We start from the raw sequence: 21,096 nt of genomic DNA, 5'->3' as shown, positions 1-21,096 counted from the left end.
ATATTTATTAACGTGCCTTTTATCTTTCCACACAAAAAGAACTCTTACACTTTGCTTTTTATTTTAATAAGCAAAAATAACTATTATTTTTGCCTTAAAAATAAAAACATCAGGAAAAACAAAATATAACTCACACGACGTGCTTGATATATTTAAAAATGGCAAAATAAAACGCATTATGCATGTAAGGCAGTTGTTTTTGTAAGTTTATTCAAAATGTATGCAAAGGAAGATGCAGGTAAAGAGTAAATATCAGACCAATAAAAAATATGATATTGAAAACATGAAGTTCAAGAATAAAATGGCGAGAAAAGGTCTTAAATATAGTAATTCTATCTGCAGTAGAAAGTAGTAGACAAATACTTAAACGTGTATATTATTTAAGTTTTAAGTTTTAAGCTACAGATGAAATCAAAAGCGATTCAAGAGGTAGCAGATTTATTTAAGGTTCTTCAATATGGAGAACTATTACCAGTAAGTGAAGAGAAATTAATCTCTTTCTATGAAGTGTTTTTTTGGGAGGAGTTTTCGAAAGCAATATCAGAGCTTGGAAGGATATTAAAGATAGCTTACATCTAACTTAACTATGTACTGGCAAAGGCTATATATACTTCTACTTCAAAAAAGTTGAAGACCTCTCTAATATATTTTATGGCATTAAATTAAAAGGAAATTAATGCGAAGTACTAGAATATTCTTGGCAAAATAATTCTATTTTTTACATATAGTCTAGAATATAAAAATAAAGTGAAATAAATTTTTTATATTAAAATTTATTTAAAATATAGACAAACTGTGCATAACCACGTTAAGTTATTCTTTTTAAGATTAATTTTAAGATAAATTTCACGTGAAATCAATAATAATGTATTAAGAGTTTAGTAGAAATATTTTTTTACTATTCCGCAATTCTCTCAGTCAGTTGAAATATTTTATTATTGAATCCAATCCATTGAGCTGTGATTAATATGAGACCCAGTTTTAACATGTTCTTAGGTACAACCACTCTTTCATAAGCATTACCAAATCAGTTAGCTGAACAATAACGTATTCAGTAAAGTCTATTGTTGATGTTAGCTTAAGTAATTCTCTATAAGTATTCCAGAGCACTATTACATTTACGCCATCCTACTATACGTATGTATGCTAGCCTGGTCTGTGATTCGTTGCAGCGGTAGTTTAGCAGATATCCTTCCACTGTCCATTATTTGGGAGTTACAGACTTTTCACTACCACATTCGTTGCAAGAAATCTAAAGACATAAAAAGTTAACTAAATTCATACAGTTGAGTTAAAGAAATTTGACAGATCTGTCGACTCCACTTACTTAACTGAAAAGCTCTCTTACGTTCAATGTATGCCCTTCACGTGAAGTATCTATATATTGTGATAAGCACACATATTGTAGATTGTCCTTCCATTCTACATTGTCACTGTTGGCTCCTACAACAGTACCACATTGGGTTTTTGGAGGTACTGATATGCGATTTTAATCTGTCTTTTTTCGACGTTACTGTTCTCCAACTTTGGAAGTGTTCTCTTATGTCATCTCTGTGTTCTATTAAGTTGTTTGAAACATTGTTAGCATTTCTGTCTACGTATCACCTTTCTGTTAATATTATCCTTCATTTTAACTATAAAATTCTATTTATAGTTTTTGACATACTTTCTTAATTAAATATTCTTATTCCATTTTTTGTTTATTTGAAGTAAAATATTTTATAATTCCTCTCAATATTTTCAAACTCTCATCCTTCTGTGATGACTGATAACTAAAAACAACTTTGAACTTTTTTCTAACAACTCAATAAAATGTTTTTTCTCACGTATCTAAAGCTTTTGTAGTAAAGTAAATTAAATAAATATTTTTGTTTATTTAAGATTTTCGAAAATCATTTAAAACAATACATGTGAAGCTACAAATCTGTATGTAAGAAAAAATCGTTTAAAGTATTCATGGCACTCATTAAGATATCGAAGTAAGCAGCAACAAAGTAAACTGAACAGCACTTAGCAAATAAAAAAGTTTCATGAAAATGAAAATTTAAAATAGAAAATAGAAAAGCTACTGAAAAACTTAAAATAATAGAAAAATTTAAAAAAAAAAAATTTTTTTTAATAAATTTTTCTTCCTCTTCTTCTTCCACTTAAAACTGTTTAACTGTTGTTGCTGTTGTTAAACATGGCGCCAATAAAATCTCAAGCAGAAATGAAAAGCCCCCACAAGTGCCCAAATCTCTCAAAGCATCTAATAAAAATAAAGTTGCAGCGTGAACATGCAGCATTAGCGTTGTCAATCGACGATCTGATCGTGCTGCAGTGCACTTTGCCGGATACTGCATATTCCATGCAGCATAGACAGTACATACTGCGTGCAACATGTAGCTTATTAATCCGGTATAAGTGTACGTGCACTGCGGTGTTGACTCAGCACTTTAGCGCCTATTGGTGTGGTATGGTGCAGCGTGAATGCAACTGTAGTCTATGTTAAAATCCAGAAAAAATAAATTGAATTATTCTTGTCTTGGCAATGATATCACAAACGCACTGATCTGCTTGTGGGTTGTTAATGCTGTGTTCCGTTGCTTTGTTGCATTTTCCGCCAAGCAACAGTTGCCGAGTTGATTTTGTCTGAAGTTGAACCGTAGATCGAACACGTAGAGGTATACTCGTCCAATGTTAGGAAGAGGAGTAGTACTCTTCGTACAAGAGATTCTGTTAATAGCATTAAGTGCTTGTGCTGTGCTCTTGCATGTGGGTACCTAATAATAATCTGTCTTTATTATTTTTATTAGGTTGTGAAGATTCACTGCCTTTTTCATTTTTATATTGTCTCCGTGGTGGATTGCGTGGGCTTACCCAGAGAATCTCTTTAATGTTTGTGTTCATAATTTTTATTGTTTTAGGTATTTTATGTGGTATCAGAATTATTAGGAAAAATATTGTATGAAAGGCGTAAAATTGGCATTAATTTAACTAATTTGGTGTAAATTTTTTTAAGCTCGTTAATAAAGGCCGGTACATGGTTTAGAAGTATTTAAAATCGGAATATTTAATTCAACTGATGGATATAGTTTATTATTCAATTATTTCTATATGGTTTAAGGATTCTATATAGTATTATGTTTATATAAAAATCTTTTAATATTATAGTTTAAAGTTATTTAAAAGGTCAATGAACAAATGTTAGAGGTGAAAATGTGATTAGTTGTATGTAGACCCTGAAACAGATATTTATATTTTATTGTTTGAATGGCAAAAAATTTTTAATAAAAAATTTTTTTTTTTAAGAGGAGTTAATTAACAACAACAGTTAAATAATAAACTGTTTAAAAAATTTTTATTTGTTTTTAAAATATTATATTTTAATCGATATTTTGAATATAATCTATAGTCATCATCAGGACACTATGATGATTATAATAACCAATGAGCCTATAAAAAACAAAATTATTATTAAATGTTTATATTTATAAAATAATCTATAAAATATATCTATATGTATTTTATAATACATCTATGTATATATATAATATAGATATATATCTATATTATATGTATATTATATAGATATATATAATATAGTTATATATCTATATTATATCTATATATCCATATCTACATATCTATGAAAACAGAAAACAGTCATAATGCATTACTAGTGAACAAACATATGTGTTAATATAGTCCTGATGAGGAGGTTAGCTACAAAAGTGCACCCTGCACCCTCTTGGCTATGTGACAAGCTGAATATTTTTTATGCTCAAAAGCCTTCAATTCATATAATCCGTTATTGTGAAACAATTGACTGACTTTGGCTTTGTATATTATGTATATATATATAATTAGTTGACATTATAATTGTTCTTGATTAATAAACATGAGTAAAACAGAGATTTGAATTTTACATAAAAATTAATAATGATTCATGATTAATAAACATAAGTATAAAAGAGATTTAATTTTACATAAATAATTGGAGAGCAAAAAAGACAAATTTAATCCCGAAGCCCAAAATTGATTGATAAAGAACATACATTGTCAATTTTAGATCTAGAGGAAACTAATCCACAAAAAAAAAGAAACAATTTTCAAATTATTTTATTCTTGAATATATAGAATAGTCTCCTCTACATCATAACTCAAATAATATAATACTTTCCAAAGCATATTTTATAGTTATCGACTGTCATTGCCTTTAGTATGTCGGTCGAAGCGTTTGAGTTAACCCAAACGGTACCGAAACGATTTCGTTTTTTAATAATAGCCAAAGGTGTCAAGTACTTCAATCAGCTGATGACAGTTATAAATTGACAGGAAGCATCGCAATCAGCTGATGACGATAAGTGATTGACAGGACACATCTAAATAGGGTGATGACTATAAATTATTAAAAGGAATTCTAATTAGGTTAGAAGTTTTTGGGGAACCAGTTTCATTTACGACTATATGTGTATATTGACAATAGCTTAAAATGCTCAATTATTACTCCTATCCAAATATAAAGTAATATTTTTGTGTGCCATTATGATGGTAAGTGGAGAAGTTTACATCTGTGCAACCCCAACGTTAGGATTATAATTTGGAATAATTTGTGTATTAAATACTATATCAAATTTTGGATTAAAAAGATAATTTCACTGTAATCATTTTGATATTTCTATTTTTATTATTAATAGCTTTTCTTTTTCGTGTTGCATGCCAGCAATAAATTTGTTAAAATGTCATTACGACCAGCTGTAATTATTCGTACCTAGTCCCAGATAAATACATTAGAGTTTTCCAGGCATCGGTACGCAGCAGGCGATTTTTATTGCATGCGATTAATTTTGATCAAAACACTTTTAACAATATTTTTCGAAGTGTGGGAACGAAACGCCGAGTGTGTAGATTTCATTTGCAATTGCAAATTTTATTATTATTACTTTTTTATTATCTTTTTTTTTTGTTTTTTTTCGAAAATTTTCAACATTTGCTACAATTTGTTGGAATCAATTTTTGAAGAAACGGAAATCTTGTTGAGACAGCATGTGGTCTGCCAATGAAGTCCGATGTGCCTTTTTACAATGTAAACAAATTTTGATATAAACAATTAAATTGAGTTTTAATATTTATGTGAATTGCTTGTTCAAGACAATAATTGAAAGTCATCACCTCACGACTTACACGATCTCAAAGGCAAAGTTGAAAATTATTGAGGCAAGAAACTCAAAAAAAATATTTCTCTTGTTTACATTTTAAAAGTTACTTTTGAAAAGCGAAATAAAATAAATAAATATTATGATAATATTTTTAAAAGTTTTCATATACACATATACAGTACACATATACATTACACATATATAACTATGATAATGTGCTGTCGGTTCTCCTTCGAGTAGTATTGATTTAATTTCAAATGATGCTGTAGTGATTTCGATTGTTTAAGTGAAATGCTATATTCCCTAGAGTATCCACAAAAGTAGTTTTGTCACTTCTAGTTGCAATAAAATACATTAGTGTATTGAAATCAATCAGTTTATCTTCATTTAAGAGTCATTTTGAATCTCAGTGGAAAAGATGAGTTCCTTTGAGTCAACTGTTATGCATGATATGTACCTCTACCAAATCTCTATAAAAACTCTTAGTTTGTTTTGCCTGTATTGTTATTCAAGATATGGATTTCTATCGAACATCAATGGAAACCCTCAATTTTTCTTGCATATGCTGTTGCTCATAATATAGACGTCTATCAAATGTCAGTGAAGACTCTCAACTGATCTATCTTATGCTGTCGTTCATAATATAGACTTCTATCGAAACTTTCGGTTTGAAGACTTTCAGTTTATTTACCTTAATCTGTCCTTTATGATATAGACCTCTATCGAATCTGAGTAAAATATTTCGAATTTGTTTTATATACATGATTGTTTCATGATATGGACCTCTATTAAATCTCAGTGAAAACTTTAGGTTTTAAAAATTCTCAGTTTGTCTTTCTTATGCTGTCCTTCATGATGTAGACTTCTATCGAGGCTGCGTGAAATCTTTCGGTTTCTATGGACGTTTATTGAATCTTTTGGTTTCTCTTGCATAGACGGTTATTGCGTGATATGAACCTCTAACAAACCTCAATAAACTCTTACAAGTTTCTCTTGCACACAAGTTTGCTCATATTTTGGATCTCTATGGAATCTCTATGAAAATTCTCAGTCTTTCTTGCGTGTACTTTTGTTCAAGATATGGACCTTTATTGAATCGCAATGAAAACTCTTAGTTTCTCTTGTTCAGAATGTTGCTCATAATAAAAACATCTACCACGTCTCAATGAAAACGCTAACTTATTTTTTGTCTACTCTGTTATTCGTGGTATGGAACGCTATCGTATCTCACTGAGATTTTTTAGTTATTTGTGCGTTTACTGTTATTCATTTCATGAACCTCTATCGGATTGTGTATACTCTTATTGACAATATAGGTCTCTATCATTGTGATCCTTACATACTTGTGTTAAGTTGTATATATAACAAAATAGCTCCAGCGCAATCTATAGTTTCCAAATACATATAATTTATATAAATACTGCTGCAGTTGATAGACAGTATAGAATATGAATCTATGAATAGAATATGAATATAGAATACGAAAACAATAGAATAAGACATATAAGATGTAGCTTGAGCTGTCTTAAGTTGATCACAGAACCCATATGTTTATTCCAGCATATTCCTTACTTAGTCATGTGTTTGACTGATTTATTTAATTTTAATGTGTTAATCCATGTGGTTCCGCGTTTCTAACATTTTCTCAATTTGATTACTACTTTTTCAAACTATGTTAATCCATATTCGAAATTTCACCCTCAATTTAAATTAAACTGCGAATTCAATTAAAATAAAAATTATACCATGAAGAGGAATACACACATACAAATATGCACACCTAACAAATTATAATAAATTAATACAAATTATCAACAATTTTATCGAAACCGCAGTGAAATTAAACCCACATTTGCCACCACCAAACGGAAATGAACCAAAAATTCAAATGTGCCAAAATACATATTTTCCAAAAAAAATCCAAAAATTAAAAAACCGAATAAGGAAAACATTCAAAGGGGCGGCAACGCAATTTCACTAATCAAAATACAGTGAAAGGTGGTGAAATCAACAAAGATATTAAGCCGAAATTGCTGACTCATATATACAAACAGTCACCAAGAGACTTTTTTATTGAAACGAGCTCAAGGAGAAGGGAAACAGATTACAAACAATGATAAAATTCAAATTAACAAAATATTATAGTAGAGGTAGGAGGAGTATGTCTCATAAAGCATTAGAAAATTTTCATATATATGGATATACATCTATATATATATAGGTATATATATCTGTATTTTTTCTTTTTTGGTTCCTGCTCTTTACCAAAAAATTATGCCCGCATCGAAGACAATGCAAAGAGCAGTTGTTGTTGCTTTCATGTTAAATGAAGAAATCAAATAAGGAGGCAAGCGCGCAAAGTAAATTAATTAGATTTTCATAAAATACGGGGGCTGCAGTTTTTATGCCACATCCACTACTTTTTATTGTTACTAAAATTTAAGTAGGTGCAGATGTAAAGAGCAGTAGCAATACAAACAACAAAAAAAATATTTCTAAAAAATGTTTGCTGTGACAAGAAAATTTGCTAATTTGAAAATGTATTATGCGGGAATAAAGTGGAACTGAGTACGTTCCATTGTTCCGGAAAGCATTTCAGTGGAGCACACGCGCCTGAAACTCATATAGCTTATGAATTTAATTTGATTTTCAATTAAAGTATGAAACTCTGCTGGCTGGCACTGGAGCAGTGTACATAGCATTGTCTTCCGACGAAAGACGAAAAAAAAAAAATTAAATTAAAAATGAATAAAATGTTTTGGTGTCCAATAAATGTGGGAAGCTATTAAGGATATTAAAACTGATATCTTTCATTTTTAAATTAAATGCTCTTAGCCAGATAATTTTTCAATAAGCGGAACAAAATCATATAACAAAATCCATAAAATTATTTTTCTTTCAGTTACTTTTTTCAAAGTTATAACAGAAACAAATTATTTGAAAAATATAATTTAATAATCGCACTCAATTAACTATGTTTTTTTATACATCTGTTATAAATCACAATTACTAGAAGTGAACTATCTATCTTCAGTACCGCCAATATTTTTAATTATTATCTTTTATTCGTTTCGACTTGATAGATTGTCTCACAGCCATTGCGATAATATGTTCGAGTAATTAATCTAAATCTGAAATCCTCATTTTGTGATTCTCCGTACGTTTCGTCCATATACGCCCTTAACCTTACCCCTTTGATAGTGGAGTAATATTTGTGATAAATATGTTCCCACAAAATAAAGACTTTTAATCTGTCCTATTCTAAAATTATATCTGTATTATGATGAACTTGTAGCTATTGATTAGAGATCTTTTATTTTTTCTATACAGAGATAAAGTAAAGGTTTTGATAAATTTGTGGCCAGAGGGAATTTTTTTTTATCCATTCTACACACTCGTACGGTCAACAAATGGATACGATATATGGGTTTGATGTAGAATTCAAGAATATAAGAGGTGATCTGAAATATAATAAATCACAAAAGTTATTGAAATTCAAATTGGATTTAACAATTCAGTTTCTCGAGAAGTGAGAATATACTAGTACTCCAGATTTATTGTACATCAAGAAAAATATGTACCAATGTATGCTCCGCTATATGATAAAGCATAAAACCTCATTTGATGTAGGTCCACTGTAAAAAATAATTACTTAAGCGGCACAATGGTAAGATTTTTGCACGTATTGTGTGAAAAGAGTAAACAGGATTTGTTAAGTTGACTTCAAAACAGTAATGGAGTCGTCTTAATTCGTTAAAAGTAAATATATATTTATTTTTAATTTACCCAGATGAGTGGAAATTTGCAAGTTATGTACGTCATTATTTTTTTTTTAATAATTTTGACCTATATTACACAAGCTAGTTTCCCAGATTTTAGAGTAGTTGTACTTAAATTTTCCATTATTCCTAAATGACATATTCTGTTTTATATGTACTCAATAAAAACTACTTATTCCAATATATTTCTGTAAAAATTTTCTGCTCTATAAATCTAACATAAATCGAATTGGAATAAAAACTTTTTTTATGTGCTGGCAATGATTTTATTAGCCCTAATCCTAGCAAACTTTTGCATTCTCCAATTGATTGACAGCAATTGCAACTTTGTGGCACAATGTTTTTGTTACCAAACTCAAGGCAATAAACTTGACTTGGTTTTTCTATTGTAAAAATTCAAAAGTTCACAATAGTTCCCATAGGTCGATTTGTTTTGAATTGTTTTCTGGTTGTATCTATGCGTTACGAAATAGAAATGAAATAAAATAATATTGTAGTGAAGTTGTTGTACACTTGAGTATTTGAGCATTTGCTGTGCTTTGAGTTTATTTTAGAAAAAAAAAAAAACAATACTGAACTTTTTTTTTTTTTTGCTAAGGAAATCTTTCAATCAAAACTCACACATTCCTAATTTCAACATCACTCATTCAAATCCATTCAACACATATAACCCCGACTACTTAAACCCATGGAATTGTACATTCCAAAGCAATGTGCAAAATTGTTTTCAATTGGGACTTGGTAAAGTTTTGTGCTAAGTACTTGTTTAGATTTGAAATTGGTTTCCTAGAATTTAAGATACTCGTACTTCAGCAGTTTACTTTTTTTTCTATTGCATACACCACAGTAGCGGATTTTTTCACTCTAAATTGGATTTAATAAAATTTGCAGAATTAGTACCAGATGAGAATCCGTCAATGGTTGTACTCATAGTCACCGAACATCTGTTGACACGCGTATTTCTGTTTCTGTAGAGTGTGTACATCCGTTTCTTAAGATACACGTTATGGGATTTCCTTACAAATTTACGATTGCAAGTACGCTGAGACTTACTTTTAATTTATTTTAGATATTTTATTTGAGCAGCGTTATTGTGACAGTGAACACGTGTTGTTGACGAAGGATATCAACAGAAACAAAATTTTTGATGAATTGTTTTTGAAATTAAAATCCCTAAGATATAAGATGTAGAAGTTTAACTTTTAATTAGAATAAGTCATTTAAAGATATACGGATATAATAAAAAAAATTAGAGTTTTATTTAAAATATAAAAGAAACTTCGGTCTTCAAGTTTTTTAGTCTGAATTATTTTAAAACGAAAAACTTTATAAAATGATATATTATATATATACTTAATCTTCGTATGCCTAGGTGGAATATAGGACCGTAAAATTATATATTATCCCAGTTTAAAAATGTCATTTATGTTTGTGATTACTTGGCTTAACATTAAATTCTTGGCTTCAACATTAATTAAAACAAAACTAATAATATTAGAATTATTTCCTGGTTTTAATATATAGTGTTACAGGCTAATAAATAAATATTTATTGGTTTTAATTATATCAGGACTAAATTGTCTAAATTTTCATATACTTTTTATTGTTTTAAAAAATCCAATGACAGCATCATCTGCTCTTAGACATAAAGCTACTTCACAGAGATAAATAGTGAACACAACCGCGGCTCAATCATACTTATTTTCCACAGGAAATTTGATGTCAAGTTTCCATCTGGAGACGCTTGGCTATTGAATGATCCCTCCTTACAAAAAAATTCAAATAATTTACACTTACGGCTTAAAAACAAGAAATGATATCGGCAGTAGGTTTTTGCAGAGAGACTAAATAAATCAATATATCTACAAACATCTGACTGTTGTAAAATCCTTTATTAGAGAAGGGTCTAGCCATTTATACGGACAGCTCAAAAATAGATAGTGGTATAGGCAGTAGAGTTTTCGCGGAGGGACTAAATAAATTTATATATTATAGAATTCGTAATCAATGCAGGGTTTTTTTAAGCGGAGGTGATCATTAGAATGGGAGTTATATCTTTTCTAAAAATGAATAACATATTTAATAATGAACATATACATTGACTGATAACATGTAGAAAAGTCTAGAAACTTTAAAGTTATTGAGTCTAATTTATATTCTGACGGGTTTTAACTGTGATACATCTCTAAATAAAACTTTATTTCAATTTAACATTTCTCTACACTGAGTTTCCGGTCATAGGTATATTTTCAGCAATTACGAGTACTAGCCAAGCGTCCTGCTTCAATAATTCATTTAAAACATCTGAAAAAAGGACTTATCGCTGATGTCATGCAAACAGTTATTGAATTCTTTCTGTATTCTGCAATTTAATACAAGATAGATGGATTCAACGATATTTAAGCATCAGTATACGTTCTTTCAAATTAAAATTAAGAGATGATATGCAAAGATAATTAGATTCATAGTATCGCTGGAATAAACTAACCTAAGCTACTAGGTTTAATACAACTTTTATATAAAGTTTTTATATGATATTCAATCATGTCTCGTTAGATATAAGTGGTCTAAATTTTAAATGCTATTTACTGGTTTTAATGCAACTTCTCTATGAACTCCGTGTCTGACTGTTTGACTCTATCATCCCAATCACTCGACTCCAATCAGAGCTATACGTTCATAAGGATTACCAATGTGGTTATCTATTAATATATCTGACTATTTGATTCTATAATCCCAATCAATTATCTTCACTCAAAGCCACTTGTTCATAAAAACTATTAATGTAGGTATCTGCTAATATATTTGACTATTTGACTCTATAATACTAATCAATTATCTTCAATTAGAGCTACACGTTCATAAGACCTTTGAATGTGGGTCCTAATAATTCATACAATAGTTTCAATAGAACTTTAAAAATAAAGTTGATCTGTTAAAGCACTTCTTTATAATATTTCTTTATTTATTTTGAGTTAATAAAGTTCGTAATAATGTTATTTATAGCACACTATGTAAACCCATAAAATAGAAGACTTTAAATGCGAACTTTGACCTTTTTCACATATAATTTTTTGCTGCACTTTTTGTTATTTTACTTGCACCTCATAAGCAACGTATTAAGCCATTTAATCTGCCATTTGACTTGGTTGCCTGCCTGGTCTGGCCGATCCTTGTTCTCCGTTGCGAGTTCCGAGTTCCTGTGTGTGGCTCGCTGTTCACTCCACGTTCTATCGCATTTGTCCTTTATACAAACAAACCATGCAATACGACACTTCATGTATCCACTTCCCATCATAATTTTGTTGCAAATGGGATTATATGCGTTGTTAGACACAAATTTGCATAAATTAAATGTAGATTGAATGCCAGCACAAATTTTCAACTTGCTGACGTTGTACTTGTAAATGTTGCCACGGTTCGGTGTTTCTCCGCCATGCGACGTTCCTGACATTATAGCGTAGCCTAGCATAACAAAAGGATATGCTCCTATGTGATGTATATGTTGTGCATATTACAAGTATTCGAAAAACAAAAAAAAAAGCATGTTAAGTTTTCGTTAGCGGTACACACATTCCCTCGTAAATGCATGGAAAATGTGTCATGGCTTGTGATAAAGAAAATTGTTAAAAACGTAAATGTGCACTTGGTGGAAAAAAAGAAAAAAATACGAAATTGTCGAGTATCATAAATACTCATGATATTCCCATTTGTCGCTTACTGGTTACTTGCAACTGACTCTGGGTGCATATACCACACGAAACACACGACACACACGATTGTGACTTTGTAATGATCCCATCATTTTGTATTCTTAATTTTATAGCATTTGCTCGCTAAACCATTTGAGAAAATGGTTATGCCATTTTAACTCACAAGCCTGTCTAGAAAATGTGGCACTAAGGTACATTTAAATGGATTCTAGTTAGGTAAATAATGATACACAACACTAGGAAAGATTTCAGGAACAACGGGGAAATATTCCTCTCACAACAGTTGGAATTAAATGCTTCACTTGCGTTTCTAAGTATTTCATCAATCCAGTGTTTCTCAAGTTCCGTAGCAATATTAAGTTTAAGAAATTTAATAATTTTTCTGCATAACCGGCTCTACCCCACCTGCATGGCTACATTTAGAAAGCAGAAGTTATAAATATATTGAGACTGTTAGCTTTTTCAAACAGTGAAATTAAATACGTTCAATCACAAAGGAACTATTTTAATGCTAAAATTATGCGTCTGAGGAATTACGTACTGGGGTCTAATTTTTCAACATTTTTTTAGTCATTTGAAGCCGCAACGAATAGAATAGACCCAGAGACCCAGAGAATTGACACAGACTAATGCGGCAAAAAGTAGTCCACGTATCATAGTGACCAGGATTCAATCCTAGATCTTATATTTCCTTTCATTAAGTTAATAATTATGGTTGACTGCTAAAACTGCCCTATGACAAAGGGCATCATACTGCTAAAACTGAACGCCCATAATTTTATATCATATTCACGCCCTTTTGAATAAAATAAATCATTGAAAATCGTATATCTTCCTTTGTTAAGAAGTATATCCATTTGATCCTACTAGTCCAGAAACCGCACCAAACGGTGAACTTTTCAGTTATGCCGGTGGCTAATAGATTACCACTGGCGATTATGGGTGATTAGTTATATAGTGAGTTGAGACGGTTGCGTATATATTATTTTGTATATTTTTTGATAACGTTCGAAGTTTTAGTCTAATGCATACTGTGTTTACTATTTTAATTCAAGTAATATAACTTCTTTCATTATGGACTTGTCTTTTACTGTTAACGCTGCATCAAAACTAATTCCATATACATTGTGACCGAAAGGTTTTCGGAAGTTCTCATTTAAAATTCGCGCGCTGTATATTTTTCGATATTTTAAGTTTATGTAGTTTGGCAGCACTTTCCTTAATTACTATGCCAAAAATGAGCGCGATCTGTCAGACAGTTCGTTTACGGCAGCTGTTGAAACCAGTTCACCTCAGTAGTGCGTTGCGAAAAAAACAATGGAAAAAAATATTGAACAAAGAGTTTGCATCCAATTTTGTGTTTCGAACGAAATTTCGTGTGCAGAATCGTTGCGAATGCTACAAAAGGCTTATGGGGAATCAGTTTTATCGAAAACTCAAGTTTATGAGTTGTACAAAGCCTTTCAGGACGGTCGTACGACCGTCGAAGACATGCCGCGTTCTGGACGACCTTCGACCTCTACCACCGACGAAAACATTGAAAAGGCAAAGGAAATCGTGTTCCAAAATCCTCATGTGAGTGTTAGAGAGATAGCACGAGAGCTAGGCATCGGTCGTGAGACCACGGCCTCAATTGTGGAAGGATAATTCATGGATTTTTCATGACGATAATGCTCCCTCGCACCGAGCCAACATTATCAACGATTTTAAGGCCCAACATTCAATAAATACCATCGAACAGCCACGTATTACCTGATCTTGCCGTGTGACTTTTTCCTGTTTCCCAACTCATTACCACTCAGGAGGACGCGTTTTTGATCCATGAAGACCCGTTAACAGGAATTCGCAGAGGGAATCAAGCCTACCGGGGAAAGCCCTATTAAAATGTTTGATGATGGGAGAAGTTGGTTTGTATCGCTTCTATGAGATTCTTTTGAAGGAGATAATATTGATGAAGATTAAGAATTTTGCGTTTGTACATTGTGACCGGAAACTTTTCGGTCACAATGTATATATATATATATATATATTTTAAGGTGTACTAATTTTAGAAAAAAATTTTTCATTAATCCCCCCAAACATTGCTTGAGCGTAAGCCTGTGTATTATGATTTGTTAAATATACGGATTTGATTTATAGATGTAAATAGGATTTAAGAAACGTTAAACTTTTGAGTCCTTTAGAAAACTCGTTTGCTGAAATAATAGTCTAAAGCACTCAAAACTGAAGTGGTAGGAAAATATAGCAGTTAGTAACGGTACTAATTTTTAATAAATCCAAATTCCAGGTTTCTAAAAAAAACTAAAGTTTAAGAGATTACACTGAAAGCTGTGTTAAAAGTATTCTAAATTATGATTTTATAATATGAAAAGTGCGGGCAAAAGATACTGCTACATTTTTTTTCATTGGTGTGTTGCGTTGCCATATGAGATTTAAGAGCGATCTGGTACTCTTTATGTTTACGTCACTATAGTTTTCGAAATTATAGTTTTAAGTAAGTGATTTTAGATGTTATAAAGCCATTGTCCGCTAAGAGTTTTTGCCAAAAAAACTTAGTGAATGCTAACATCCAAATACCGTATTTACTTGGTATGCCTTTTGTGAGTTCCTGTTATTTCTCGAAGCTTAGATTATTAGTTTTAGTTCGATTGCGTTTGCAAAAGAAACGTTTTTGTTACTCTTGAAATCCATACTTCTAGACACCTATGAGAAATATATGAAGGATTGTGGCAAGCGTTGGAATAGTTGTATTGTCCTTAATGGGGACTATTTGAGAGGCCGCCAAACAAACTTTATTGATTGATAATCTTTTTGTTAAGTTCGAATGCTAATTATGCAGGACGTGTATTCGCAAAATATTAATTTCCTAGTATTAATGTCTTTTCCAAACAACACACTTCTGCAAAGATATTATCAGAGAAACTTGCTTTCTCAAATAATTTATTCTTTATAATTAAATGACTATTATAAACTGAAGTAATATATAATCAATTGCTATATTAGTATATATATGATTACAAGAAAAATGCTTTAAAGATTACTCATTTCGATTACTCTGTTAAATAACAGGATTTGTTATCTACATTTAAGAACTGAACTTTGTTTTACGTATCCATAGAAATGCGTAAGTCTTTATTAAACTCGCAGTATTCATCAGGACATAAATATTTTTTACAACTTCACATTTTCAATAATCTTTTCTCTCTAAAAAAAAAAAGAAAAAAATTGAACATTTTAAAAACGAATTTTGCGAATTTTCTTCGCATCCCTTAAAGCAATCACAAAAATCACGTTTCGCTATACTAATTTGAACTCTTTGAAAAGCTGTGATGAAAATTTTCCTGCAGTGAGGACAATTTCAAAGAGATTTTTTTTTTTTTTTTGAGACTACAGTGACTACAGAACACTCAAAGCACGCAATATATACCTTATTGCATTTCGTGTGTGATTTCCATTCAAAACCGTGAACTATGGAAACCCATAAAGCAATGCCGAATACTACTTTGGGTATTGATGCGTAACAATTTGTGCCGTTGGTAACTTGACAGCACTTGTCAAGGCACCCAAGCGTCAGTCGATACGTCGGTATCGGTGTCTGTCCGTCTAACTGACAGCAGAGCAGGCGGGCGTAATTAATGTACGTGATAAAAGTGCACAGAAACAATATCACGTGCCTTTCAAGAAAGCCTATACTACCAGGATATGTAAATTGTTAATGTCCTTTGCTATACTCAACTATGCTAGCACGTTTGCTGTTATTAGTATATGTCGTATGTACTCTACGTTGTGTCAAATTGTGAATCATTGAGGGAGGTCCTGTGCTTGTTCAAAATATTATTCACTTGTGTTTCTCGGTGTTGTTGTTGTTGTTATCGTTGTTGTTGTTGCTGTTGTTGCTGTTGCTGTTGCTGTTAAGTTAAAATGACTTTTCGCATGTCCAGCTTGTGCAAGCAGTCGGACAAAATATTTTTAAATTATTTTACTAAAGGTAAAGCGAGGTCTATTTGCATATATTAACTACGTCGCTATGGGGGAAGGCCTACCTGTGGACATGGCCGTATACTCGCATGAACCTTAATTAACATACTTTGATTACAATTTAATTAGGTACTTAAATGATAACCGACTACATTGGATATGAAAGTAGCTTTTTATTAAATTTTCTTTTACTAAATTTGTTGAGGGTTTGTTTAAATTTACATAAAAATTAATAAAATATTTATTTTCTTTTGGTTTATTAATTTTTTTTGTTTTAACTTTAAATAAGATTTGTTGGATGTATAACACTAAGCAATATAATGTATTTAGATACTTCTTTTGAGTTATAAAACTGCTTCTTATAGCTGTCTGAGCTATTTACATTTTACATTGTAGTTCCAAGAGAAATGTAATATAATCTCTAGAAAATATCATTTGAGCTTAAAATTTAACTATGATTAAGTTAATAACTCTCCTTTATAACGCTTTGTAAGTCCTGTATTTATATTATTAAATAAAAATTAATAGTTAAAAAAAATATTAACAAAGAGGTTTCAAACAGTACTAAATTGCAACAACGAAAATTTTTATTTGTTTTTAAGTAATTCTATTTTTGGCTGACCATACAGCTGTTTCAAGTATTGTCAAATATTCTTCATTGGCGATCTTAGTGTTATTTGTTATATTTAATTATTTAATTATGTTATTAATTATTATAATAATTTTTTGAGAGTGCAAGTACCAAAGGTAGAATGCTGGCTGAAAGACATACTTAACTTGTATGTCTTAACTTGCAGTTTTTTGTTAACTGTGAAAGTTCATTAACAAATTCACTTGATGTATTATACTAGAATGAAATATAAAATCTAATTTAATATAAAATTATAATGGAAATAAATAAGAATTAAAATATATATTCAATTTCCAGTCTCGCTTGTTCGAATTGTAGTTTAACTTTACTCTGACTTTTTTATTTGATGTTCTTTGACTCGAATCAAAAAAATAATTGTAAGGATTTGCAATTAATTTATTTTCTGTCGATGTTTTATTAAAAGACTTCCCCAACAGAGATAACACAGTTGATCTTATGGAATTTTGTCTTTTTTACTGATTGTATTAATACTTATGAAATCCATTGTGCTAATCCTAACAGACTCTTTTGAGCTAGCGTCAATAATTTGAGACTTTTGATAAATCTGACAATATCTTTTAGTTTAGTATCTTGTAGTATAATATGCCTCTATGTATGTTTATTTATAAACAAAGTTTATACAATAAGTAATCTTACTTTTTTTATATTATAGAAATAAGAACATTATTAATAAAGTCAACTAAATTGGAAAATGTTTGCAAACTAATTTTGTGACAGAACTAGACTTGAAGTTATATTCTCTAGTATATAAAATAAAGAAAAATACTTCAAATACTTCGAATTAGGTAAAATTTTTTAACTGGAACCCAGTGAGCCTATTATAATAGTAGACGCTTGTATTTGTTACAACACTCCTGAATTCCTAAGAATCCCTTTTGCCTTTCTTTAAGAAATAAGATAAAAGTTAGCTTTATTCTGATTTGAGATCTTATAGCAACATTTCAACAACTAGTAAGTTTTATGCGAATCTAAAATCTTATGGTGTAATTTTGTAAATCCTATTTTTATTAATATCCTCAACGGCTGACATTTTCAGAAGGCGGCATTTCTTCTCTTCGGTTAGGGTCTGCTGCAGCATTATTCTGATTTGAGATCTTGTAGTAACATTTTGAACACCAGTAAGTTTTATGCAGATTTAAAATCTTGTAGTGTAATTTTGTAAATCCAATTTTTATAATTGTCCTCAACGGCTTACATTTTCAGAAGGTGGAATGTCTTCTGTTCGATTAGGGTCTGTTGCAGCATAAAAGATCAACCAGTGCTCCGCTCCGTTGGGAGCTGGTACCCTATTTATTGCTTTCCTTCTATCTATAACAATAAATATTCCATACATTATCATTACAGTTTTTGTTTTTTATTCTGCACAGTGATTTCTCATACTTCACTCATTGTTAAATCAATTTTATTTTTTAGTTAATAATTATCCGAAACTCAACACAGCATAAAATTTTTTTATTAGCTTCCCTCAGTTACAGTCAACAGAGAACCACAACCATAGATTGCGAAAACGGAAAATTATTATAGCGAAAAATAAAGCAATTACCCTTTATCCTTCTTAATATAGTCCATTATAGTCCAACATAGTCTGGAGAGGTAGAGAGGAAGGTGTTTGTGTAAACTTCATGTTTAACGTAAACAAACCATTTTTGTGATATTAATTACATGTCGGGAATTTGACTGGTTGTGTTTCACTCGTTTTATGCCAACTCGATTATGGCGCAAAAAGGCGTTAACGGTCACATTGGAAGTGACATTTTGACAGACCAGACGCCGGCCAATTGAGTTAACAACGGATTGCAAAATATAACAAAAAAAAAGTTGGATACTTAATTAAAAATAAGTTTAAGTATAATAAGCAAATAAATAGCAAAAAAAAAAAAATTAATATACATTTAATTTTAAAGCTATTGTATTACATATTATTTATTTTTATATAAATTAACTTTTTCATGTGAATATATTACACACACATTAACTTATATGTAAACAAGTGTAATTATATATTTTATTTGTTAAATCGAAAAATAAAATAAATTATTTTTATATGCAAAGTTTGTGTGCAAATGCCAAATGGAGTCGCATAAAATAATTGACAATTAAATTCGTACGTGCAAAAATGCATATCCGTTCTTGGCACCCTTGACGCAGTGTTGCCATGCACACATAACATAAAGTTTTGTTAAAATTACAATATTTTGCTAACAACCCTGCTGCAAGTGTCATTTGGGGGTGAAGAAATTTTCGACATTTCTGACAGCAAATTTGACTTTTGGCAAAAGTCAATAATGCAAGTGCTGTGATAATGAAGATTTCATACATTCATAGCCTTTGCAAATTGAGAGCAGTTATGCTATGCTACCCCAAAACTTCCAGGGTTGTGTTGCATGCTTATGGGGTAGCATGCATAAGTGAAGTGTAAGTTTATTGCCGTATTATTGATAAATATTACTGGTAGAAAAAATAAAATAAATGAGTATTTCATGCTTGATTTTCATGAGTGCACATATGAAATGTGTGATATTAAAATATATGCTTCATGCACGTACAAAGTATAAAATCAAACATTGTTCTGGAATGCTTGGGGAAGTTTGGTACTTGGCGCTGCTACCAGCTTCTTTCATAATCAAGATTTACCCACCGAAGTGCAGTTTATAAGCAATCAGTTATCAGCTTCGGCACATAATTGCGTGGGGTGTCTCTCATATCTAATGATTTCATTAATTAAAAACACACAGATTTTATTTTTATTTCACGCCAAGTATATTGAAAAGCTGCTGTACAACATAAAACTGTCAATCTAATTTATTTTCTAGAACTGAAATTCAAAATTCTCAAATATTTTATTTTGCTCTCTAGAACATAAACTGCATTTTCCTGCATTTTCCTGCATTTCTCTGCACTTTTATTTAGAGTTTCTTTCTATTTTTAACAAATTGCCTGTAATTAAGTTAACATATCGACCTGGGCGGCAGGCCATAATATCAATCAAGGGGCCTTCGTCCATAAGTTGCATTTCATTCACAGTTCTCGCCGACATTTGTAAGCAAACTTTTTATGGACTGTCACAGAAATGCATAATTTAGTTGGTGCATAATTTTTTTCGGCTTGTAGGCGTTAGAACTGTCAATAAAAGATTTTATAAACTTAGACAGATAGAAATTTTAAAGTAATGCTGTAGAGAAATTTATAGCTTTGTGTAAAAATTATGAAGTGTGTCTTTTGATGGTTTTGGATTTATAGTTTGTTAATAAAATTGTGCTAAGTAATAGATTATAGAATTTAATTGTTTCTAAATTTTTGTTTTTAAGAAATAACTCAAAAGCATATAAGAACAAAATGAAAATATTAAGCTTTGGGATTAGAACTAAAACAGGGTTCTACATCAAGTGAATTTATTTATTTTTATTGATGTACTTAATTTACCAACTATAGCTTTTAAGAACCTGTAATAAACTCAGCACCTTTAATTACACCAAAGCTTTTTTTAAGAAACAACAAGAGAGTACTGAAGTAATAAATTTTAATTCTTGGGCTTAAAATGAAGCCATGGCTACACTTCAAGTGAATTAAATGTTTATTGTATCCTCACCACTAAATTTACCACATATCACTTGAAACTACTTTTCAATAAAACTAGCACATAAAAAATTAAATTTTTTTTTATTTATATGTTTAATCTAAAACATAAAATATTAAAAGCCCTAGAAAAAAACCTACTTATGGTTCCAAATCAAGTGAATTAATTCATTTTTATTATAGTACATTCACAATATCTTATTTGGGCACTTGCTCATTTATATTAATGAGTGAATGTTCACATTATAATAAACTTA

General features: G+C 30.5%; 1 protein-coding gene across 1 annotated transcript in view; it reads left to right on the top strand.

The window, feature by feature from the left end:
* Positions 1 to 216: 216 nt before the first annotated feature.
* Positions 217 to 21,096, top strand: part of LOC119674847 (roundabout homolog 2-like) — a 70,603-nt gene continuing 49,723 nt past the window's right edge. Inside the window, exon 1 of the mRNA XM_038086004.1 lies at positions 217 to 238. Coding sequence (XP_037941932.1) covers positions 217 to 238 — 22 coding nt within the window. The remainder of the gene's footprint in view (positions 239 to 21,096) is intronic.

This window comes from Teleopsis dalmanni, chromosome 2 (assembly GCF_002237135.1).
Source record: "Teleopsis dalmanni isolate 2A chromosome 2, ASM223713v2, whole genome shotgun sequence".
Taxonomy (NCBI): domain Eukaryota; kingdom Metazoa; phylum Arthropoda; class Insecta; order Diptera; family Diopsidae; genus Teleopsis; species Teleopsis dalmanni.
The sequence above is the reverse complement of the archived record's forward strand: the minus strand, read 5'-3'. Positions and strand labels throughout refer to the sequence as shown.